General features: G+C 35.9%; 1 protein-coding gene across 1 annotated transcript in view; it reads left to right on the top strand.

Annotated features, from left to right (window-relative positions):
• Positions 1-26,471, top strand: part of Cad74A (cadherin 74A) — an 850,889-nt gene that overhangs the window by 192,318 nt on the left and 632,100 nt on the right. The window contains exons 15-17 of the mRNA XM_090396473.1: positions 8,594-8,836; positions 13,092-13,164; positions 23,519-23,697. Of these exons, the coding sequence (XP_090252599.1) occupies positions 8,594-8,836; positions 13,092-13,164; positions 23,519-23,697 (495 nt within the window). The remainder of the gene's footprint in view (positions 1-8,593; positions 8,837-13,091; positions 13,165-23,518; positions 23,698-26,471) is intronic.

Raw genomic sequence — 26,471 nt, 5'->3', positions numbered from 1 at the left:
GACATGGCTCCATTATACACAATACTCTGAAACAATACCAGCAGGTATCGTTTCAGAGAGCCAATCTCTGATCCATCTAACACTTACTATCTATTCCCATCCTCTGCAGCTTGAACACCATCTTATCATGCTTTAATCTATCAAATGCTTTTGCAAAGTGTAAGAATATCACTATATATGATTTTCCCTTGTCTCACACACTTGTCACCTTATCATAAAATGCAAGTAAATTACTAAAACAGGACCTACCTTTACAAATTCATGCTGACCATTATAAAGAATACTATGTCCATTAACCCAATCTTGTATTCTATTCCTTACAAATCTTGCCAACACCTTGATCACAACCACAGTTATACAGACTGGCCTATAGTTTTAGACTTCTGTCTTAGAACCATGCTTGTGGAGTGGTAATATTTTGCCTTCTTTCCACTTCTTAGGAACCCTACCCACTGCAAGGCTTTCATTAAATAACCAGTTCAAGGGCATAACCAACTGTGGTGCACATTCCTTAAGAATACATGGTGATATATATCCATTCCCACAGCCTTATTCACATCTAACCCAACCAATATCTGATACACCTCTGTTTCTTTCACTTCCAATACTCCTAATACTTCCCTCTGTCTTCTATATATTGCACCTTATCATTTCCATCATTATGATATATGCTGATAAGGTGCTGGTTCAATAATTCCGCTATATATCCTTTGCAGCTATTAGTCTGCTGCCATGACTATCCACTAATTTAATCTGCTATAATTATTCTTCCTCTTACTTGCCATGTAGTGGAAAAATTCCCTTGAGTTAATCTTGGCCTAACCAGCCAATCTCCCCTCATATTGCATCTTTTCTTTCTTTACCATGCTTGTCACTTTCTAGCCTGCACTTTATACTTTTCATTGGTCCGATCATCACCAACTGCCTTGTACTTCCTCCATAACATTTTCTTTTCCAGCACAGCTTACTTAATTTCACTGTTCATCCATTTCTCTCCTACTCTACTTACTTGCTTAACACTTGGTATGCAGTCATACGTTGCTTTTGTCAGATACTGCCTTATGAGTTTCCATGCATTGTCAACATTTTTTTTGCTCAGTTCATCTCCCCAACGTACTTATGCTAACTGACTACATAGCTTCCTATAATCACCTGCTTTATACTTCCACATGTATCCATTTTTGGCGGTGACCTTTTCTTGTTTCGTCACTTCCCAAACAAGTACATCATGATCACTCTCACTAACCGGCAGCAGTGTCAACACTTCATTGACAACTACACCTTGTGAATTTATCACCAAATCCAAAACATTAAAGCCTTTAATTGCTTCAATCACATGCTGCTTAATATACTAATCTCTCAGAAATTTCACAAATTCACTCTCCTTGTTCCCATACACTATCTCCTCCTTCCAGTCTATATTCTTGTAATTAAAGTCTCCCATCAGGATCACCTTCTTTTTACATGTCCAACTAATTTGCCTGAACATTTCACAATCGGTATTCTTTGCATTCCCTGGCCTATAACAGCATCCTGTTAGATATACTAACCTGTTTACGTCAACAAATCTGTTACATGCATAGATTCAACACCTATGCATGTAATATCAACTTCCACAGCACTGCCCCTCCTCTTTTCCCATTTCTATCCTTCCGGAAAATTATATATCCTTCTAGTTCTATTCCTGACATCACATCCTCCTCAGACAACTAATTTCGCTTATTTCAATTATTTTTGGGCATAACTGTCTCAATCAATGCAACAAACTAAGCTTCTCTTGTTTCGAATGCTCCTTACATTTGTGTATAAACATAACAATTGCTGTGTGTTTGTGGCCATTCTACCAGCACCACCATTCTCTATTCTTGCTGCTATTCCACATTAAATTAAAGTCTTCCACACCAAATTAAAGTCTCCCATTATGATTACTCTTTCGTGGCCATTGTCTCTATTTGGTGATGTATTTCTTCATCACTAGCAACTGATCCACCATGGCTTTAACAACACACCACTATGTAATTGATCTTGTTAGATCCCACCTGATACCAGCTGGCTTCAAATTCATTGCCACATGAAATACTGTTACTAGAACTACAATCATAGGTTTCAACACTAACTGGAGTCTAGTCATCCAATATCATTAGTAGCATGCTCCCTCCTCTCCTATTCTGTCTATCCTTCTCAGGATTTTTGGGAAGACATACTGTTAGTATGTTTCTGATGACTAGGTCTCACTAATGCCTACAATCTGAGGTCCCAACATATTGACTAAGGGAACAAACTCTACCAATTTGTTTCTGATTCTCATAGCATTCATATATAGATATAATCTGCACGCATATTGTTTTGTATATTATTGTCTGGTGTCTGCATGACAGATTTGGACAACTTGCAGATCTCTATTATTCTACCGTGCCTTTTTCATCTAAACATCTTTGCACACATTTGATGCCTCAAACCAGATGAACACAAAATTGAAATCATTCTCTCCTCATTGACATTTCCATGATAAAGCCCATTCTCATCGGTAACACTGTTACATAACATTGTCACTCTTACACTCAAATTCTCACCATTCCTCCCATTATAATTTAGTTTCCCTGACTCTCTGTGTTAGGTTTCATGCTAGTTATTAGTATTGCTAATTTTAGACTCCTGATACCAAACACATTCAGGTGTAGGCTGTCTGTCTCATGCAAATCTAATCTTCCTTCAAACTTACTCCACACATCCAAAAACTCGCATCCATTTCTTCTACACAGCCTACACATTGAGTCACAGCCTACATTTGTGATCATAGTCCCTCTTCTTAATTAATTTTTATCCTATTGAGGTAATATACTTATTGTTTTCATTTTCTCACTCTTAACTCTCTCCTCTTCCAACAACCCTTTCATATCCTCTCTCATATGGAAATTATCACTAGTTATGCTGTTATTACCTACTTCAGTTATGATCTCGTTTACTTTCTTTTCTGTTTTTCAGTTGGATGTGTTATTTTCTAAATTTTACTCCTGGAAAACTCAAAGTTATAACCCGCTCATCAACAGCATGTTTTATGATAGAGTCGCCACCAAATAACATCCTTCTTTTTACAAATGTTACTTACTGACCTACCTGATTCTGTGCTTTGTGGTTTCTTATTCTGCTACTTAATTTTCTTTGCCTCCCTATGTTCATTTAAACACCACTCGACTTTCTGTAATTCCCACATCATCTCTCTTATAGCCTGCTTTAACTTCACTATTTTGGAGGTCAGTTCATTTTCGATAACTTCCTTAGTGGGGCAAGCTTTCTTGTTTTCAACTTCACTGCTCTTCTTAGCATTTGAGTGGTTAAGGTGTGAGTCACTTGGAGAGACTGCTGCCGGAAGGTAGAAGAGTGAGAGAGAATAAATCAGATCAAGCAGGAAGTGATTTGGAAGAGTAAGAGACTAAGATAGGAGAGATTGAAGACGTGGTTGTGAATGAGGAAGTGAGTGGTATGAGTAAGAGACTAAGATAGGAGAGATTGAAGACGTGGTTGTGAATGAGGAAGTGAGTGGTATGAGTATAGAAAATGAGAGAATGGGTGTGCAAGAGGAACAGGAAAACAGGGAGGCTCAGGGTTTACAGGGGTATACATAATTAGAAAGGTGGATGCTCCGAGAGGAGGTGAGAGCATGTGTCGAAAGGAATGGGATGACCTGGGATCAAGAGGAAACAGTTGGAATTGAAAAGGGTTTTAAAATGAATAAGCAGAAAGGGAACTGGCCCCAGTCGAGCATTGAGAGATCACATTGAGTGGGTGGTATCAGTGGAACTATCTGTAAATCCAGAAATGAGCTGTTGTGTTGGTATACAAATGCTAGAAGTATAAGAAACAAGGCAGATGAAATGGTTGCATTAATTGCATCTGTTCACCCAAAGATGTAGGATGTTGGAATAAGTGAGACATGGTTGGAAGAGGACGGCATCCTGACAGGAATAGAGATGGAAGGGTATGATGTGTTTCATGAGGATAGAAAGGGTAAAAGGGAGAGAGAGTGCTATTGATGATAGAGAAAGAGTTATGTCCATACAAAGTAGAGATGCAAGAGGAAAATAGTGCCAATGATTTTGAGGCAGTATGGTGTGAGATAGAGGCGAATGGAATCAAATACTTGGTTGGATGTTGTTATAGATCAGGTAATGTGGATGGTGGTGATAACGAAATGTATAATCAAACTAGTCAAGCAAATAAGAAAAGGGTGATCATTATGGGCGATTTTAATTATGGCAATATAGACTGGAATGATGAGATAGCAACTGGAAGTAAAGAAAATGAGTTTCTTGAGTTTTTGAGGGATAACTACCTCAGACAGTATGTAACAGAAGGCACGCGAGGATCGAGGATCTTGTATTTAGTATCTCATCAGAGGATGCAATTATAAATGAGGTGTCAAATCATCCACCAATTGATGAGAGTGACCATGAGGTGATTACCTGGGTGGTTGCCAGCAGTGAGAGGACCTCTGTGAGAAAAGGGTATATGTGGAACTACAAAGGGGGGGGGTGATTATGAAGAGCTCATGAGACAGTTTGTGGGTGTAACATGGAATGAGGAGTTAGCTGGAAAAGAGATCAATGCAGCTTGGGGGATTTTCAAAAACTATCTGGTATATGCAATGTCTAAAAATATTCCAAGGGTGAGAAGGTTAAATAAGGTAGGAGTGCAATGGATGAATGAAGAGATTAAGCATGTGATACAGAGAAAGAGGGCATTGTGGATTCAGCATAAGTGAAGTGGAAATAACCAATTCCATGAGGTCTACAAAGACTAGGCAAGGAGGGTGACTTGGTTGGTGAGGGTAGCTAAAGAGAGGTATGAACAACAGTTAGCTAATGAAGCCAAAAAGTATCCTAAGGAGTTCTTTCGATATGTAGCCAGCAAAAGAAAGAGTGATTATAGAAGAATGACATTGATTGGAGAAAATGGTATAAAAATGACTGTTGCGGAATGTGTGGTGGAGATACTTAATGAGCAGTTCATACAGGTCTTTCAATCTTGTGAATGTGACTTCATGGAGAGATTGAGAGCAGTCGATGATGGGGAGGAGAGACTGACTGTAAGTGAGCAAAAGATGCATGGGGAGTTGAGTAAACTAGATGTTAATAAGGCTGTGGGACTTCATAATATATCGGCATGTATTCTGAAGGAATGTGCCAGGGAGTTGACACCTGTCTTGACACATTTTTTTTAATACGAGTCTTGCACTTGGTCAAGTCCCTAAGGAGTGGAGGGAAGGCAAGATTGTGCCACTTGTAAAGGAAGTGATCGAACTCAAGCATTAAACTATAGGCCTATCTGTTTGTCAGGTGTTGTGGTTATTTTGTTGGAGAAGTTTGTGAGAACTAGGATCCAGAGTTGGGTTGACATCAATGGTATCATCTTTGATGGACAGCATGGATTTGCTAAAGGGAGGTCATGTTTTAGTAATCTACTTACTTATTACAATAAAGTGACTGCTTCCTTGGACAAAGGAGAAAGATACACAGTGATGTACAGTGGTATCTCGCTAATCCGAACTAATAAAAACCACGCTCGTTCAGATCAGTGAAAAGTTCGGATTAGCGATCCCCCCCCCCCCCCCAAGAGGCAACAATAACTAGCATTTAAGACAAAAATAATCGCATTTTAATGGTAGATCAATTTAATTCTGTAAATAAATGAATTAACTGATAGAAAAAATACTACTGTACTGTAATATAACACTTAAATAATAATGTTAAAAAAATAATACAGTACACAAGTTAATTTCAGTAAAATATTTAGTTTGTATTTACCTGTATTGTTGAGGATTATGATTTAATAAAATTGCATAGTTCAGTACATAACTTAATTTGTGTAAAAAATATCACTTTTTTGTGCACAACACATAAAAAAAAAAGTTTCACAAAATAACACAAAAAAGTTTTTTTTTTATTTCTTTTTAAAAAAGTCACTGATTTTCTTTTGCTTCTTGGACACTAAACTTTTTTCGAATGCTTCTTCTCGGAGCTGCATTAGCAATAAAATTTTGTGGAATAGCGTATCATTCTGCTTAGCCCATTCTATACTCATATTAGAACTGTCAACTGCTTCTTCATGTTCACTTTTTTTCTTAGAGTTTTATCGTCGTCATCATCGTCTGCTAATTCATTCTGTAGCATCATATTTATAATTTAAGCATCTGATTTGATTTCAAATTCACTTTCAGTTCTGCCTGTAATCCATTCTGTACAATCTGTTTGTGATATTTCAACAACTGGATTTATATTTTTAACCAAATTATGCCCGTTTTGAATATCCGCTTTTTGTCTAGCACTCTAGTTATCTTCGTAAATTCTAGAAGGCCACAGTTTTTCCATGACGCTCGATAGCGGTGATTCATGCCGACAATACACTACGTATTGTACAGTATAAAAAAGCAAACGTGAACACACAATAAATCAAAATAGGCCTACAGTGTAACCATACAATCGACAGTATGAAAAAAAAAATATACTGTACTGTAATAATAATAAAATAAATAATAATAGTTAAAATAATAATTATTAATTCAAAATAATAGTTAAAATAATAATTATTAAATAAAAAATAATAGCACACAAAATAATAATACGTAATAAATAAAACATTTTTTTCCTTTCAAACCGCAGTTCGGATTACTGGAGGGTTCGGACTAAAGAGGTTCGGATTAGCGAGATACTACTGTACTAGGATTTCGCAAAGGCTTTTGATAAAGTACCTCATGATAAATTGATAGTCACACTGGAGCGGATGAGGTTGGATATTAGATATACTAAAAACATTGGATTGGAGATTGGCTGTCTGATAGGTATCAACAAGTTGTGTATGGGGGAGCGATGACGAGGAAAAAGAAAGTCACTAGTGGAGTGACTCGGGGATCTGTTTTAGGGCCATTCCTGTTTAACTTGTATGTTAATGATATAGGTGAAGATTTAGATGGAGATATTCAGTTGTTTGCAGATGATGCAAAGTTGGGATGAACCATGAAGAGTAGTGAGGATGTTGTGACCTTGCAGGAAGACTTGAATAAATTGAGTGAATAGGCACTGTAATGGGGATGTGAGTTCAATGTTGCAAAATGTAAGGTTTTAAAATTTAGAAAACAAAGATGAGATGCAGAATTTATGCTTGGTGAGAATACATTGTTGTAGGTGGAAGAAATAAGAGATCTGGGAGTGATAGTGAATAAGGATCTGAAATTTAGGGGACACATAGCCAAAATTGTGAAGACAACACGAAGGCTTCTGGGAATGATGCGGAGGACACTGACATGTAGAGTAGGAAAATTCTTGTTCCGTTGTATAAGGCTTTGATAAGGCCACACATCGACTATTGTGCCCAGATTTGGTCAGTTGGTTTTCAGAAGGATGGGAGATGTTAGAAAGGGTCAAAAGGTGACTGACTAAGGTAATTTCTGACCTCTGGAATGTTGAGTATGAGGAAAGATTGAGAAGATGTAATTTGCAGAGTCTGGTAGAGAGGAGGAAGAGGGGAGATATGATAGAGACCTACAAGTTGGTAAGGGGTTGTTATAGGATCAATGTTGGAGAAGTTCTACAGAAAACAGTGGGAGATTGGGGGGAGAACCAGAGGTCATCCCTGGAAACTGTATAAAGAAGGTGTGAGTAGGGGAGTGAGAGGTAGGTTGTGAATGATTGGAATGCCTTGTCTGAGAGTGTGGTGTCTGCATGGAGTTTGAATGTGTTCAAAGCACGGTATGATGAGCTGTGTGTGTGTGTGTGTGTGTGTGTGTGTGTGTGTGTGTGTGTGTGTGTGTGTGTGTGTGTGTGTGTGTGTGTGATAAAAGGACCTCCCAGATGAGTCTTTGACTCCATGAGGTCTTGGGTAATAATAATAATAATAATTATGTTTCTTGTGCAATTTTGGCACCATTTTAAACTGTACTTATTATTGCAATATCTCAACAAAAAATGTTCTAAAACACTAAATATACTAAAAACATGATAATCTACACTAATGTAGTGTAAGGCACTGATATTCTAAGGAGAAAAGCACAATAAAATAGCTAAAAATCACCAATTTTATATAAGTTCTAAATTCGCCAACCTTTCACCATATAGCCTCTAACCCACTATTCAATATTTAAGCATATTATATTTTGACTATTGTGAATATATCAGGTTAAGTGGATTTCGAAGAAGAAAAAGAGTAGGATCAAGAAATTGCAGAATGCCTGGAGGTAGAACTATTTAATCAGTAATGTGGCAATAGACTTGATAACTTAAAATACAAACTACAGAAACGATTAAAACATATAATTAAGTTGAAGTACACTATTTAGATTGATTGATTGGTAGCTAGTCAAACTGCCTTTCCAGTATATCTTGTGACTCCATAATTTCAAATTGCCTGAATTCAATATTAAGAATATGTCTATATGTAATTTTTAGTGTGTCATGTAACAGAATTGAGCTGTTATTTTGCAATATGTAGAATTATCATGAGATATAACTTGAACTTGTTGTGGCATTTAAAATTGTCACTTTATTTAAGACACATAATATAAGTTTCTTTGTACTTTTTTATACTTTTTTCTCTCAAGGCCACTGATGAAGATGGATTAACTCAAGGAGGAGGAAAAGTGAAATATAGGATAAAGTCTAGCGATCTTCCAGATCCCAACAGTGTTATAATTAGTGCTGACACAGGAGAAGTATCCCTTCAGCAACCTTTGAAATTTGCTGGAACTCCTCATCAGTCAGGCAAATTCACTATTATCATTGAAGCTATAGATGCAGGAAGTCCCCCTTTATCTTCAGAGACAAAGTTAATAATTAATATCAAGGTATATGAATTTTTTTTTATAAATTAAAAAGATATATATGCAAATATGTCCTGTTTCCCACCCCTTCTTATTTATTATTATTATTATTTGGTAACCTCCATGGAGTCAACAGACTCATCGTGGGAGGCCCACTCAACCAGTAACATGTCTAACGCAATGAGCTTTGAAGTTATTTACACTACCTGCACTCACAACACACTCTGGCAATGCATTCCACTCACGAACTGCTCTCCATGTAAAAAATCTACTCCTCACCACATCCCTCTACAACTTCCAGGGATGGACCCTCGTTCTCCCCATCTTAACATCTACTCTTTTTATAATTTTTTCTGTATTAATCTGATAGAATCCCTTGAAACTAACTTGAAAGTCTCTATAATGTCTTCTCTTTTCCTCCTATCACTAACCTCTGTAATCTACATTTTCTTAAATCGTCTTCAATCTTCTTCATAACCAACACTCCAGAGGCCTGATATCACTTTGGTTATTCGTCTTTGGACCCTCTCTAGTATTTCCACATCATAATGAAACTTAGGTGACCAAATCTAAGCACAGTAGTCTATATGTGGTCTGACCAATGCTTTATTTAGATGTACCACCACCTCCTTATCCCTGTATGTCAATGTACTTTTTATCATAGCAGCAATATGATGTGCAGTCTTTGCAACACGTGTGATGTGCCCTTGGAATTTCAGTCCACTGTCCACCATCATTCCAAGATCCCAAATCTCATCCACTTCCTGAAGTACAACTCCACCAATACAGTATGTAGCCTTATTTTTCATTCCATCTAACGCTCCATAAATCTTTAACATTTTGGTTGCATACATGAAACAATTGTCGCATCTTATCCATTGCAAAAAGTCCAGGTAAAAACTTGATCTCTGCATTCAAAAACCTTCCGTGCTGCTGACATACATTTCTTTACTGCCACTGCTACCATTTTTGTAACATTAAGGAGCACTTCCATGTTAATCACAATTACTGAGCTGTTGCAAGAATCTTATTAAACAGGCATGCCAATTCTACTTCCAAGTCCGTGTAACATTTCCTTAAGATGCATGATGATATGTCATCAAATCCTATTGCCTTATTGACATCATGGTTATTTATTTCCTCAAATACCTCCTGCTCAATCACAGTTAAGCCATCCTCTCCTAACTCCTTCACACTTAAGTTCCTCATGGTTCCACCCTGATCATGATGAAACACCCTTATAAATTGATCACTGAATACCTCAGTAATATCTTCTGCAGCAGTTACCATTCTACCATTTTCATCCATTAACATTATCTTGCCATGATCATTCTTCCTTCTACTTGCCACATATCTAAAAAAACGTTTTAGGTTTTTCTTCATCTGATTTGCTAATTTCTGCTCATACTGCTCTTCTGTTTTCCTTACTAACTGAGTCACTCTCCTGGCTTGTTGTTTATTCTCTTCATGTAACTGATTATTACCATTATTATTTTGTATTGGTGACCATCCAAGGTGATTACTTCTTGGTCACTTTCGACAACTGGAGGCAGATTCAAACCTCCTTCACAATAACATCCTGCAACTATCAAATTAAAGATTGTCATTTCCTGTGTGCTGTTTGCCTCAAGTAGGTGTTCATCAGACACTCAGGAAATTGGTTTTCCTGCCTGCTAGATACCATCTCATTATTCCAATCTGTATTATCATAAACTAGAATACCTACAATGTTCATTATTGCCATGTTTGTTATGCCACTTTGCCATACACTTTTTTGTCATCATCGACATTTCTAAGTCTGCATCAATATCACACTAAATGTGTAACATTTTCCACTTTATGGCATGTCTGTGTCAAAACCACTGTCCTCTTTTCTCCCTTGAATCTCTCTATTGTGCAAGCACAATACTGCTCCTTCATATCATCAACACCAATTCTCTTTGCTCTTCATATCTTTATACATAACACAATATCTTTCCATTTCTGTTCCCATCAAGATATCATCTTCATTCAACCCTGCATTTTCTCTTCTCTCTTCAACTAGTTTTTGGACTCAGATCACTCAATGCATCAATTTCATCCTCTTATTTTGGATCATAGCATTTGTAAACACACTTCTTGACTCACTTTTGAGCGTACAAATAGTCCTTCCTAGGAATGGCAAAGTCACTCTTGTCAATGACTTCTCAATACCTGGCCTTTCCCCCCTTTATTATCACTTATTCTATGTTTTCTCAAAATATTCATTATTGCTTCCTGCCTCTGTAATGCTTAACCATTTCTCCCAGTCCTCCTTGACTTACCTCTTTCCTGTATCTTACACACTTATTCTTTTATTTTCATCTATCATTCCTTCTGATCTCATCAGTCATTCATAAAATTCTTCAGTATTGTTCACCACTAGTTCACCTATAACTCTCAGTACTTTCATTCAGCAATATCCTCTAGTTTATTTTTATCAAGCCTGTCTGATGCAATCCATCACATATTTACAGTTCTCTTTACCTTTCAGAACTGCATTCCCTCCTCACAGAACCTCTAGCAATATCCTTTTTATCATTATTGTTTATCATCTCTAACTCATCACAATCATACATGGGAAGAACACTGGATATTTTTCTAACACTGGAGCGTTTTATCTTTCACTCTATTTCAGCAATCTTCTAATATAAATTCACCCAATATGTCCCTACAGACCTTACTAATTATTATTATTACTATTATTATTATTATATCACACCTCCAGGGAGTCCAAAGACTCATCGAGGGAGAGCATCAACTCTACAACTCTTCATCTCACTACTCCACCAACCTTCATCATCTAACACCAACGCCATCTACTGCCGACTGCCACCACTAGTGCTTTCACAGACAATCACAAACATCCATGCTTCGGCAGGATTCGAACCTGTAGCCTTTTGGCTGGAGAGCGGATACGCTAACCACTCGGCCAACCAGGCTGGCAAATTATTATTTATTATAATCCTATAATCCCCTAATCCTCTCAGTTGTTTACTTAGCACATCCAAAGCTTCTGCTCCTCCTTTCTTCCCCCCCCCCCTCCTTGTAAATAAATCTTGTGCACTTTCTCTTTTACCACACATTTAATAATTGTATTCCGTAGTGCAACCATTCTTAAATCATTCATTATCTTTGTCTCCTGACTATCCCTCACATTATTACTTTCACTTGTGTAATTTTAATTCTACTCACTTTGCATACACTCATTTATTCTCTCTCTCTCTCTCTAGTATATTTTTCTCTTGCTTAGTGGTACTCCTGTTCCATTATTATTAGCACTCATATTCTTTTATTCACTCTTTTGTCCTTGGCCACTAATATTCAAAATATAATGCCCTTTGCTGTCCCCTTTCATCCTTCGTCTGAGATTATGAACTTCTCAAACTCTTCTGTGATTCAGTGAAACCTAGACTATCAGGACATATTCCCTATTCCCATTAGCTAGTTAAGCAGACATTTGAATGTAGCATAATTTCTTAAATGTGGTACACGGGTGGCAAAGTGTGATGGTTGCACAATCATCTGACTGTAATTCCTGCCTTCCTTATGGAATCTTATATCAGCAAATTTTCACCTCATAGAGTAGTGATTTAATGCACATACTCAACATGCCACATGATTCTGATTAATAATGCAGCCTTCCAAGTGTGATGTAGACTTCTTTTTTTAAGAAGACTACAACACGTTTTTGCAAAATAAGTTTGCAAAACAAAAAATCCTAGACTCTTGCAAAATAATGCCTGTCCCCATGCTTTCCAAAGCATATTGGCTCTCTTGAAGCACACTTGATATAGAGTCTGTGCCTTCCCTTTGGTCCTAACTTGGACCTGTTGGACCCAACATTTTCATCATTTGTTATTATTCTTATTATTATAACTCACTTCATCTCCAAGGAGTTTAAAGACTCATCCAGGAAGGTATATAATTGCTTATCCAAAGCAGCTCTTCCAATCATATGAGGTTAATATTTGTTGCTATTAAATCTAAAAAGTTGAAGCATAGCTAGGAGCAGTAGAATACATTGGTTTTGCTGTTATATCTTTAATGCATTTATTTGCTGCTATGAAATGTACCCAGTGGCATATATACTTGGAGGTAACCTAGTTGATATTTGCATTTTTTTTTTTTTTACTTTTCTATTTTTCTCATAGATAATTTTTTTTCTTATGGATCAAGATGGGAATAATGTTGGAGTAAGAATCCTGAGTTTTCCTCACATACTTAATGAAGTTATTGATAATAACCATTTAATTTTCAGAAAGAAAATGATGGAGCACCAATATTTGTGAACGAACCTTTCCATGCAACTGTAAAAGAAAATATCAAAGAAGGTGAGCTGTATTAATTTCATCATATTAGTAATTATCTGATTTTCCATTACACTATCCTTGAATTTGCTGAACACTAATTTTGGAATTTTTTTTACACTGATCCCAATTCTATATTATCACTATTATTATTTGACACCTCCAGGGAGTCCAAAGACTCAACTACAACTCTGTCTCCACCACACAATCCACCAACTGACTGCATTACACCAACGCCATCTACCGCCGCGCATCACCACTAGTATTTCCACAGACAATCGCAAACATCCATGCCCACAGCAGGATTCAGACCTGCAGCCTTGTGGCTGGAGAGCAGATACGCTAACCACTCGGCCGAGTGGTTAGCATATCTGGTAGTGGCAGGCTGGTTAGCGTTCGTGGCTAATTAGCTAAGTTTAACAATAATTACTCATCATTGTTTCTGATATGAAACCAGATCTATAGCAGTGTTGAATGTATGGGTTGAGTGTGCTTATTTTTTATATAATGTAAATATACTGTATTTATACTGTATATGATAGATAAATTACATTATTCATGGCACTGATGTGAATAAGAACAATGCTGGGCAAGATGTTGTGCAGGGGGTTTGCCATGGGGGAGATTTGTGAAGTGTAGTGTGTGTGTGTGTGTGTGTGTGTGTGCGCTATGTATTTGTTGCCAAGAGAAAATGGATTGTGATATGAGAGTGACAGTGGAGAGAGAGAGAGAGAGTGTGTGTGTGTGTGTGGTAGATGTTTTTTAAGCCAAAAATGTGAGGCGAATCCAGGAAGCGTTTTATCGAAATACACAAAAATCAACTAGATGAGCTTCTTTACAGTTAGGTATATCACAAATGACTGTCTGGAAGGTTGTTCATAACCACCTACAAACTGCAGATTGTGCAGGCTTTATAGCCAAACAATAAACTCTGCTGTTTCCAGTTTACCCAAGACATTTTGTCAAAAGTCGAAGCTGATGAAAATTATCTTCAAAGATGGATATTTAGTGATTAAGCAATGTTTTGTGTATTAGAGAGGATAAATGGACATCTGCACAATATGGGGATCAGAAAATCCTCACACCATTCAAGTATTCAAAAGAGACAGTCCAAAGGTAAATGTTTGGTGCGCTTTGTCATGTTTGGAAGTTTAGGGACCCTTTCTTTTTGCTGAATAAACAGTGACAGCAGTGAACTATCTGGACACACTACAAATGTACCTGTTATCCCAGTTGGAAGATCAACAGCCAAATGTTGTGCTCCAGCAAAATGGAGCACCACGACATTAGGCTCTTATTGTCCAAAATTTTTTGACATGCATTTTCCTGGACACTGGATTGGGTGTAGTGGACTGATTCCATGGCCTCTGCACTCATCCGATATTATGCTGCTTGATTTCTTCCTGTAGGAATACCTGAAGGACATTGTTTATCAGACCCCTGTGACCTCCATCAATGAACTGAAGAAGACCAGAATTGTGCTTCGATTGAAACAGCCACACCACAAATGATGGAGAACACTTGGAGGGTTACTCTGCAGTATTGAATTTATAAGTAATAAACTTTTGGAGTTACACTTTCATATTGTGTAAGCTGTTTTATTTTGTTGTTTACGTTTTGAAAATTATAGACCATGGAAACCCTGAGAATAATTTAAAATCACCTTGCATATATAAAATGTGTGTGTTTGTGTGTCTATATATATATATATATTTTTTTTTTTTAAGTAGGTTAAAATGTTTCAGATTCATATCTGTGATGCTGAATTGACTTCAAGGATCAACATGTTGTGTATATTTAATATTATTTAAACATATAAATATATACAATACATACAACTTTTCTATGCTAAATAATTATCTCTCTAAAAAGATCTGAATTCATATTCTTTATAGAATTAAAAGTGGTAAATTAATTTCTAACTTCCTAATTAATTCTCTTCTTCTTCTCTTCTGTCTAAGACAAGTTGAGTCTTTTCTTGAGCAGGATCTTCCAGTCTTTTCTATTCCTTGCTGTACAAAAAAGTTCCTTATATGTTCTGCATCCCGAGATGTTCTTTATTAATTTCAGCCAGGTAATGCTTAGTCTTCCGGGTCTTCTTTTTTCAGTTGGAAAAGTATTGATTAAGACGTTAGGAAGTCTGTCTGCATCCATGCGTACAGTGTGGCCAAACCATCTCAGTTGTTGTTTTCTAATTTTTTCAGTTATTGTCTTTTTATACAATAATTCTTGTCTGACTGTGCTGTTTGTTTTCTTTTCTATCCAACTTGTTCTATTTATTTTTCTTAAGCATTTTATTTCAAATGCCAGCAGTTTTTTCTCCTCTCTTTTCTTAATTGTCCACGCTTCTGCTCCATAGATGACTGTTGGTATAATTATTGCTTCATATAATTTGAGTTTGGCTTGCTTAGATATCTTGTTTGTTTTCCAAATTTTCTGTAATTTTCCCATGGTGGTCCATTCTATCACTATTCTGTGTTTGATTGTTTTGAGTTCACATGTTGTTTCTGTTAATTTTGATCCAAGATATATGAAGTTGTCTACTTGTTCTATTTGTTCTCCATTTAGGGTGGCTGAGATGGTAGTTCCATTCCTCCCTATTTTCATCACTTTTGTCTTTTGTATATTTATTGTCATGTCATATGTTTTACAGGTTTCGTTAAACTTGTTTATCAACCTTTGTAGTTCATTTGGGGTTCTTGCAATAAGGACAAGATCATCCGCATATTTGATATTATTTATGTTTAAACCATTGACATTGATTCCAAGCTCATTGTCTATTGCCTTCTTTACAACTTCGTCTAGATATATGTTGAATAGGCATGGGGATAATGGGCATTCTTGCATTACTCCTTTTTGGATCTCTATGGGTCACCTATAAAATATTTGTAAGAATTATAAAAAAAGATTAAATTTGGTCTATTGTTTAATAGTTTCCTCGGAAACCAGCTTGTTCTATGCCTATCATTTCTTCATAGGTGTTTTTTAATCTTTTTTTATAATTCTTACAAATATTTTATAGGTGTGGGAGAGTAAATTGATTGGTCTGTAATTTCTGCAGTCCCTTTTGTCTCCTTTCTTGTATATTGGGATGATCTTTCCAGTTCTCCAGTCATCTGGGATCTCTCTTGTTTGTTGTATTTTATTGAATAGGGCTGTTAAATATTCTATTGATGTGCTGCCTTTATATGACCACAGTTCAATAGGGATAGTATCAGTGCCTGGTGCTTTATTGTTTTTCATCTGTTTTATTGGGTATCTAATTTCTTCTTGTAAAATTTTTGGGTGGTCGTTGTTTTCTTCTGTTGTTGGCATTGTAGTTTTGTTTCCTTGGTGGAAGATAGTCTTAAAATGGTTTGACCAGATTTTTCTTATATCTTCGATATTCCCGGTTTCAACCATCTTGTTTATCATCATTGTTACTGCTTTTGCTGAGAATTCCTTTGTAATTTCTCTTACAGTATCATGGAAGACTTTTAGGTTGTTTTGTTGGTATGCTTCTTGGCATTTCTTAGTTTTTTCTTCTAAACATTTTTCTTTGGCTTTTTTGCATAGGTTATCAACTTTATTTTTAGTGCTCTGTATTTTTCTCTATTCTCTTCATTGTTTTGTTGGTTTACAAGTATCTTGGCCTCTCTTTTCTCTTCTATCGTAGCTACGGTCTTGGGTTATCCACTGTTTGTTTATTTTGAGTTTTGTACCTAGAGTGTCTTTTGCAATTGATAACACTGTTTTTCTTTTCCTTCTTCCCAGTAGTTTCTGCTGTTCTGGAAGATGGAGGGTTTTAATTTCAAGCACATCTGTTCTAAAAATCGACTTCTGCTTGAGCTATCTTTTAGTTTTGATAGGTTGATGTTTTCTTCTTTTCTGATATTGTTTTTCCTGTTGAATTTTATCTTCACTTTGGCAGGTAATATTTCGTGGTCAGTGTCGAAATCAAAGCTTCTTGATGTTCGTACATTAGTTACTGATCTTTTCCATTGTTTGTTTATTATGATATAGTCTATGCAGTTCTTTATATTACCATCTGGGGATGTCCATGCATATTTATTATTAGGACGTTCATAGAACATTGTGTTTGTAATCATTAGATCATTTGCTTTACAGAAGTGGAGTAATTGTTCTCCTCTGTCGCTAAGCTCTCCATATCTAAATTTCCCCATCACATCTTTTTTGTCTGCTGTGAACTGTCCTATTTTAGCATTAAAATCTCCCATCACTATCATGAGTTCTCTGTTTTTGGAATTATCCATTTCCTGTTGTAGTTCTTCATAGAAATTTTCTATTTCTTCCTCTGAATGATTACTGTCTAGTGCATATATTTGGATTATTTTAATTGTTTGGCCTTTTTCTTTTGCTTGAAGTTTGGCTGTGATTATTCTAGGAGACACTGGTTTTATTTCAATTACTTAGTGTGTAAGTTTCTTCTCAGTTAATAATGCAACTCCATCTCTGTGTGTGTTATCTTTTCTTCCTGAAGACTATACTTCCATGAATCTATCCCCTCACTAATGTGTCTCTGATAAACCTAAAATACTCCATTTCAGTCTTTTTAAATTTTCCTGGACTAATTGCAATTTTCCAGGTCAGTATAATGATTTTATGTTGAGGGTGGCTACGTGCTTCACGTCCTTGGCTGACCACATTGCTGATTTCTCACCTACTCTATGTATTTCTTCAAGTAGGCGCATCGGCTGTCCCATACGCAGTAGCACTATCTTGGTTTTCAGACTTTCTCCAGCTCATGAAAGTTACTGGCATAATAATGTGACCAGCTTGTCATGCCTCTGCTACATCCTTTGGTCCATGGCTCTTTATTCAGAGAAAACCCATTTGGGTTTCCCCCATCTGCCACCCAGGGGACGTGCCTGGTAGGAGTGTGGTCTCCCCCAAGCCTAATTAATTATACAAAGAATAATCAGATGGCCATTCTAAGAATTGCACATTATGAGCACAGTAAAATATATATCTTTCACTCTCTGAATCACAGTTAAATATATTTCTTGGATATAACATCAAATACTTTACAAAACAGATTGAACTTGCATTCTGCTGAAAATTCTGTAGTTTCACTTGGCCATATGAGAACTTTCTTTGTAGCACTTATTTTATTGTTTTTTGTTCATTCATTTATTCACTCTGCTTCATCTTCAAATGCCTTGAAATACAAAGTTAAAAGGCCTTAAATATACTAGTATATGTCTTCTTTCAGTAAGCAAGTTTTCTTAAAGCATCTTTTCCTCATTTTTCTGAAATAGGCATGAGGAATAATCACTCAGACAATAGGAATACATTTAATTGAGCAGTTCCAAATACACTTCCAATAAAAGAAACTTTTCTGTAGATTCCATATTTCTCCTTGGAACATATATCACATGTTATTCATTAAGAACAGAATATTATCACTAATCTACAAAGGCTTGATACCTTATATGGTCCTTCAATCATTAAGGTTCAGGAACTACCTCTCAAACAGAACACAAGTAATAAGAATAAGTACATGTCACAGCCGGGGTATACAAATAAAACATGGTGTCCCTGAAGGCACCATATTATCACCCACTCTGTTCAACATATACATCAACGATATTCATAACATGGCCATAAGAAGTCAAATATTTCAGTATGCAGATGACACTGCACTGCTAGCAATCCACACAAACATCAACATGGCTCTCTCCAAAGCACAAGACCTAATGAAATCACAACGGCACCAAAACACAGATGTTGATAATACACAACCCAAGAATCATGTTCCCCGCACCACTATCGATACACTGTCACACATACCGCTGCATTAACAACAAAAAAAACCTGCCAATGTCCCAAAATCAAACCAGTAACACATGCAAAATACCTTGGTCTCTACATAGATTGCCATCTAAAATGGGCAAAACATATAGCATACCTACATACCAAACTCCTGATTATCGCAGCAAAACTCTTCTAAGTAAAAGACATTATTCCATCTAACATAAAAAAACTTATTTGTGCCTATGGTCCCACAGAAGGTTCTACTAAGGTAGACGTGGAGGAATTTTTTGAGGCTTTAGAAAAAGCAACTGACACAATGAAAAAGGAAAAGTTGGTCCTTGTTGGGGATCTAAATAGTAGAGTAGGAAATGATTGTGAGACATACAAAAATATTTTGGGAAAATTTGGAGAAAAGAGCAAAGCTAATAATAATGGCAAATATCTGTTGGATTTCTGCTCAGGACATGGACTGGTTATTACTAACACCATGTTCCAACATAAAAATGTGCACAAATTCACATGGAGAGAAGAGGCTAGGAATAAGAAAAGTCTCATTGACTATGTTATTGTTGATAGTGATGTTTTCTCCCTGGTGCAGGACACCAGAGTGTACAGAGGATTTGAAATTGGAAGTGATCACTATTTAGTCTTGAGCAGGATAAAATTGAATTTCATATTGAAAAGAATAACATGTAAGAAAGTTTTAAAGCGAATAAAAGTTGAGCAGCTCTCAGATGTGAACTGTAGACTAAAATACAGAAATATTATTGAAAAGAAAATGAAAGAGTTTGAGAACAGGAATCAAACCTTGGAGATTCAGTGGCAAACTCTGAAGGAAACATTGATTGATTCTGCCAGAGAGGCATGTGGTGAGGTTGTCTGTAAGGATAAAAAAATCAGAACTCCCTGGTGGACACAGGAAGTTAAAGAGGCAGTGAAGGAAAAGAAGAAAGCATATCAAAAGTTCCTGGCAAATAAGTCAGCTTTTACTCTTACAGAATACAGAGACAAATGTAAGAAAGCTAAACAGTGTGTAAAACTAGCTAAACAAAAGTCATGGGAGGACTTTGGCAAGAATATAGAAAATAAATATCAAGAAGGTGGCAAAATATTCTGGAGGTTGTTGAAGAAGCTTAGGAATGGAGGAAAGAGTGCTGTAAAAGGAATTAGAGATGATAAAGGTGAAATGAAAACAGGAGAAAAAGATATCCTTGAAGTATGGAGTAATTACTTTGAAAAACTGCTAAATGAAACAAGCAGTGATGACAGCACAATGATAAAAAACACTGACCAGGCATGCAGTCAGGAATACATATCCATACTTGAAGTAGAAAAAGCCATCAAGGGCTTGAAATGCGGAAAGGCAGCAGGAGTAGATGATATTCGACCAGAAATGCTGAAGTATGGTGGTATAAGAGTCTTACAGTGGCTGCACTGCATAGTTCAGAAAGCCTGGACAGAGGGACGAATTCCCGATGATTGGAGTAGAGCTCTCATAGTACCCATATATAAAAAGGGAAATAAAACTGAATGTGAGAATTACAGAGGTATTTCCCTACTGAGTGTTCCTGGCAAGATCTATGCAAGTATACTTGAGAAACGGTTGAGAAGAATTGTGGAAGAAAAGCTTGGTGAAGAACAAGCTGGATTCAGGCCAAATAGAGGCTGTCAGGATCAGATCTTCACTTTACGACAAATAGTCGAGAAAGCATGGGAATATAACAAAGATCTGTATTTAAGTTTTGTCGATTTGGAAAAGGCATATGACAAGGTGCCAAGAGAGAAGCTATTCAATACGCTGCAGTTATATGGTGTCAATGGGGCATTATATCAAGCAATACTTAGTCTTTATTTGAGTTGTGAGTCAGCAGTTAGAATTGAAGGAAGTACAGGAAGATGGTTTAATGTTAAATCTGGTGTGAGACAAGGATGTACATTATCCCCTCTGTTATTCATTATCTATATGGATCACATTATGAAGGAATGTGGTATTAAACCTGATATCAAAATTGGAGATGTTAATGTCAGCTCTTTGCTTTATGCGGATGATGTTATACTTCTAAATAAATCCGCTACAAGTCTGCAAGATTCTCTGACTAAATTGAATAACTGTTGTAATAGATATGGTATGAAGGTCAGCAATAACAAGACAAAGACAATGAAAATAGGCAGAATCATTGAAAATGTCAACTGTGTTGTGAATGGAGAACCTGTGGAACAAGTAAAACATTTCAGCTACTTAGGCACAATTTTTACTGAAGATGGTAAACTAAATATAGAAATAGACAACAGAATCAGCAAAGCTGGTATGGTGGGAAGTCAATTGAATAAATTCATATGGAATAAGAAAGAAATTAGTCGGAACACTAAATTAGCTGTATACAAGACTGTGTTCAAACCAATTTTAACTTATGGATCTGAGAGCTGGGTCAGAGGTAAAACACTTGACCAAAGACTAGAAACTGCAGATATGAGAGTCCTGAGAAAGATTAGAGGCGTGAACAGATGGCATCAATGGCAATATCATATTAAAAATGAGGATATTAGGAAAGAACTTGACATTGTCAGCATCCAGGAATACGTTAGCAGAGCTAATCTCAGATGGTATGGTCACTTAAATAGAATGGGAGAGGAAAGATTAGCAAAACAAGTGTTCTCTGCCAGGTTGGCAGGAAAACGACCCAGAGGAAGACCAAGATATAGGTGGATTGATACGGTACAAAGTGCCTTAGACGATAGAAATATAAGATATGATAATGTTGGAGTCTTGACAAGTAACAGACTGATTTGGAGGAAAATTGTAGATAGGAAGTTAGTAATGATGTAATTTTTTCATGTAGTACTGTCATATATGCTGTACACCCCTTGAGGGTATATGGCAGGAATTTGATGATGATGATGATGATGATGACATAAAAAAAACTCCTATATCACGGTATCTGCAAATCCCTACTCAGATATGGTATAACAGTCTATGCAAACACATCAAACAGCCACCTAACAAAATTAGAAATATTACATAGGAAAATTATGTCAATAGTGATTTGGACACCTTATACGCAACAACGCATATCTGACCAGCACATGGCGATACACAGAATCCTGAGCATTAAATATCTGAAACACTACATAACTTCAATAAGGAATTACTTCACCATCACCTATGGAAACAACAGAGACACATGTCGAATAACACGACCCACAACAACAACTCTGTACATCCCTACACCCTTCAACAATTCATACGGTTCTTTTGTGAGATCACATCAGATACCCACGATACTCAACAACTTACCAAGAAATTTAAAACAAATAGATAACTACAGAACATTAAAACACGAACTCTGGAAAATATACCAACAAAGTTAATATGCCATTAACACTAATATATGCATCCCAAATCACGAGCATCCAATGCCTACATCCCATACATAAACAGTAACAACAACATAAATGGTTAAGGCTAATCCCACTCTCTTCATAAAAGTTAACTCAAGTTTCGAAGTAGGTGGGATTAATCTGCCTCACTCATCCACACGTAATCCTCATAATCAAAGACTGCAAATTATGTTACAAACCAATCAGTACGGTGCATAATAATAACAAAGATATAGATATTAAAAAAAAAATGTACATGAATTTGTATATCCAAAAAAAAAATACTGAAAAGAAATAATATGCTTTAAACGGTGTACAGTATAATGTACAGAGCATCAAGTGTAATATTCATTAATTGTAAATATGTAAATACTCTGTACAATGAAAATAGAAAAATTGCTATTTTATACATAATGTGTAAACATGCAAAAAAAATCTGTAATGATCATATGTATGTAATTTATCTGAGACATTGTCATATTATTATTATTATCCATTATTCAAAAATTCCATGTAATCTTCATTGTTAATATTAGAAGAACACGTGTAAATATAGATGCAAAAAACTATTATTATCAAAATTTTAACTGAAATGCAATGTAGAAAACAAATCACATATGCAACACTCATTGCTGAATTTTGTAAAAATTACAAGCTGGAATGTCATTAAAGACGATTATTGTAATTGTGTAAAAAAGATTTCAGAAATCAATGTAATTTTATAATCTTTAAATTTTGTAATTTCTCTAATTTATAATGTAATTATTATATGTATGCATACAAAATAAAGTGTTAATATATATATATATAATATCATTATTAATAATATTATTATTATTAATACAATATTTGATCTCCATGGAGTCAGACTCATCATGGGAAGTACACACTATTGCACACACAATGCTCATCCTTTTATAATTTCTTCTATTTTCTCATACTATTTGTACTGTATTTTATTACTTTGCATAAATAATTGCATATTGTATTTTGAATTCTGTGATTGAAACTAACAGAAAAACCTGTAAAAATGCATCACCACATACATGTACTTTGAACATATTAGGAATGGGGTGTGATTTCTAAATTCTTTGATAAATTTGATTTTGAATCAATAAATATGAAGTTTTACAAGTGTTTATAAATTTAAAGATATTAATAAAAAAGAGTATATTTAAAATTAGAGATGAAAACATTATTGAATAATATAATTAAAGTTTATTATTATTGAATTTCTCTGTATCAGGCAGCACTGTTTTGAAACTCACAGCATCTGATCCTGATGGTCCAGACTCAAGTATTAATTATTTTATTGAAGGCGGAGCCAAAGATAACTTTTCTATAGATGAAAAGACAGGAATAATAAGTATTGCTACAGGAGCAAACTTAGACAGAGACATCTATGGTGCTGAATATAAAATTGTTGTAAGTAATCTGTTTTTAAAAATTATGATATAAAACGAAATGGTGATTAAGGATTATATTGTATAATGGTTAAATAATAATGATATGCTTACTGATATCTGGGTGTCAATATAACCTTTTGGCAATGTTTTGGGTACATAATACTAGACTGCCAAAAGAAAGCTTTATGGGGCTTCACTTCTAGACAATGACTGGAATTGAACTGGTAAAGAGGAAAAACGTTTCGTAGGCCTGTCTTCAGCCAGGTTTCAAGTTATCATCAGTGGAGCAGGTGAGTCCTGAAAGCTCAGGATTTTAGGATTTTAAACCTACACCTCAAAAATGATCACATAACTCACTATCTTTCAGACACCAATTTGAATTCTAGTTTTGGATCCTGTGTTGTCTGTCTTACTGTCATTCCAACACCTTCAAAGTCAGTGGTACCCATGAGCTTAGCTTTGATTGACAGCCTAAGGGCAGAAACTGTCTGCCCATCGATTTGGAGTTTATATTTCAAATCAGTATTATCCAGTTTGTGCAACAACTTTTCAGGTGGTAGTCTATAAAATGACTTAAAAAAATCCAACAGTATTGTAGTGTAGCCATTCCCTGTATCCATCTCTGCCATAACATTCTTATAAAATATGAGCAAAAATTGCTAAAACATAACCTTCCTTTAGTAAACCCATGCTGTTCCTTATAGAGCCTTATAGAGTATAGCTTATCTGTCTACCCATTTCTGTATGTGAGTTCTGACTAACTTTTCTAAAATCTTCACCCCTACACCATAGATATTGATAGGTCGATAGCTAGATCAGATTTGTGTTTTTGCAGCACCAGTGTACAGTGGTACTATCATGCATTCTTTGATTCCTGTGGTATCTATCCTGAGCTGAGACTGAAGTTATACAAACATGTCACAGGCCTAACCAATTTGGCTGAACATGCCTTTAATGTATATGCTGATATTCCATTTGTTCCAATCGACAAATTCTTATCCAGTTTATGTAACAGCTATTCAACCTCCTTCTCATGCAACTTTAACTCTTCATCCAATGTAGTAGTATCACTTTACACCATGTTACTTACACCTGGTTGATATATCTTAGCAAAGTGAGCACTCATTAATCAAATCTTAGTAGCTTCTGACATTAGCGTTCATTCTTCATTCAGTGTACTTATTTTATTTTTCCACATTCATTCACTCTTTTACTTGTGTTATAATGATAAAATTCTTTTATTTTATCTTTAGCCTTCACTGCCAATTTCTTTTCATACTCCAATTTAGCTTTCTGCACAATATTCGATATATTTTTGACCTGCACTTTATGTATTTCATAACTCTTCTCACTCTTATTCTTCTTCTTATTATATTATTATTAACATCTGGTCTCCATGGAGTCAGAGATTCATCTTGGTAGGTCAACCCTATTGCATACAGTTCTCATCCACCCATGTTTTAAACTGCTTCAATTTATCTTCAATCACAACACACTCAGACAATGCATTCCACCCACCAACTACTCTCCATGAAAAGAACCTACTCCTCGTTCCTTGGCTCACACCTTCCTTATACAGTTTCCAGTGAAGGCTTCTAGTTTTACTGCCTTCTCCCAATGTATGAAAATTCCTTCCATGTCAACCTGATAACAACCCCTGTCTCAGTTATATCTCTTAATCATACCCCCCCCCCCATACTCCACATTCCAAAGACCACTGAACACATTTTGGAATCTTCTCTGGACCTTTTTCAACATATCCTCGTCACCATGAAAACCCAATATCATTACCATACAAATTCAACAACAATGGTTCCAAAACTGACCCCTGCAGCACATTACTAATGACCTCCTCTTTTGAGATACTGCACCCACCATATACAACTTTCTGATACCTATCTCAAAGCCAGTCACTAATCCAACTCAGATGTCTGTTATCCAATTGCATCTGTTTCAATTTAATTACAAGCTTGTCATGTGGCAGACTATCCAAAGCTTTTGCAAAATCCAAGTACACTACTGTATATGGATCTCCCTTTCCAAGGTATTTGTCACCTTGTTATAGTACATAAGTTGGTAAAACATGATTTCCCTTTAACAAACCCATGCCAATAACCACAGAGAATACTGCTGTTATCAACTCATTTTTGTATCCTACTTCTCACAATTTCTTCAGTACTTTCACCTCAACTCCAGTTATACAGATTAGCCTATAATTTGAAGATACAGCCTTATCATCATCGTTATTCAGTGGAACAATTTTACCCTCCTTACACTGCCTTGGAACCTGTGCTCTTGAAAGACTCTTATTAAATGCCCATACCAATGCCACTGCCAATTCCCTGGAAGAACATTCCCTTAAGATGCATGGTAATATGTCATCAAATCCTATCGTCTTATTGACATCAAGTTTATTTATTTCCTCAAATACTGCCTGCTCACTCACAATTAAACCATCCTCTCCTATGTCCTCTACACTTCATTTCCTCATGGTTCCACCCTTATCATGATGAAACACCCTTATAAATTGATCACTGAATACCTCAGCATTGTCTTCTGCAGCAGTTACCATTCTACCACTGTCATTCATTAACATCATCTTACCATGATCACTCTTCCTTTTACTAGCCACATATCTAAAAAACATTTTAGGTTTTTCTTCATCTGATTTGCTAATTTCTGCTCATACTGCAGTTTTGTTGTCCTTACTAATTCAGTCACTCTCCTTACTTGTTCTTTATACTCTTCATGTAACTGATTATTACCATTATTAATCTTGTACTGCCTCCAAAG

This window comes from Typopeltis vanoorti, chromosome 8 (genome assembly GCF_054136105.1).
Source record: "Typopeltis vanoorti isolate ZY-2024b chromosome 8, IOZ_Tvanoo_1.0, whole genome shotgun sequence".
In the NCBI taxonomy this organism is placed as follows: Eukaryota; Metazoa; Arthropoda; class Arachnida; order Uropygi; family Thelyphonidae; genus Typopeltis; species Typopeltis vanoorti.
The sequence above is the reverse complement of the archived record's forward strand: the minus strand, read 5'-3'. Positions and strand labels throughout refer to the sequence as shown.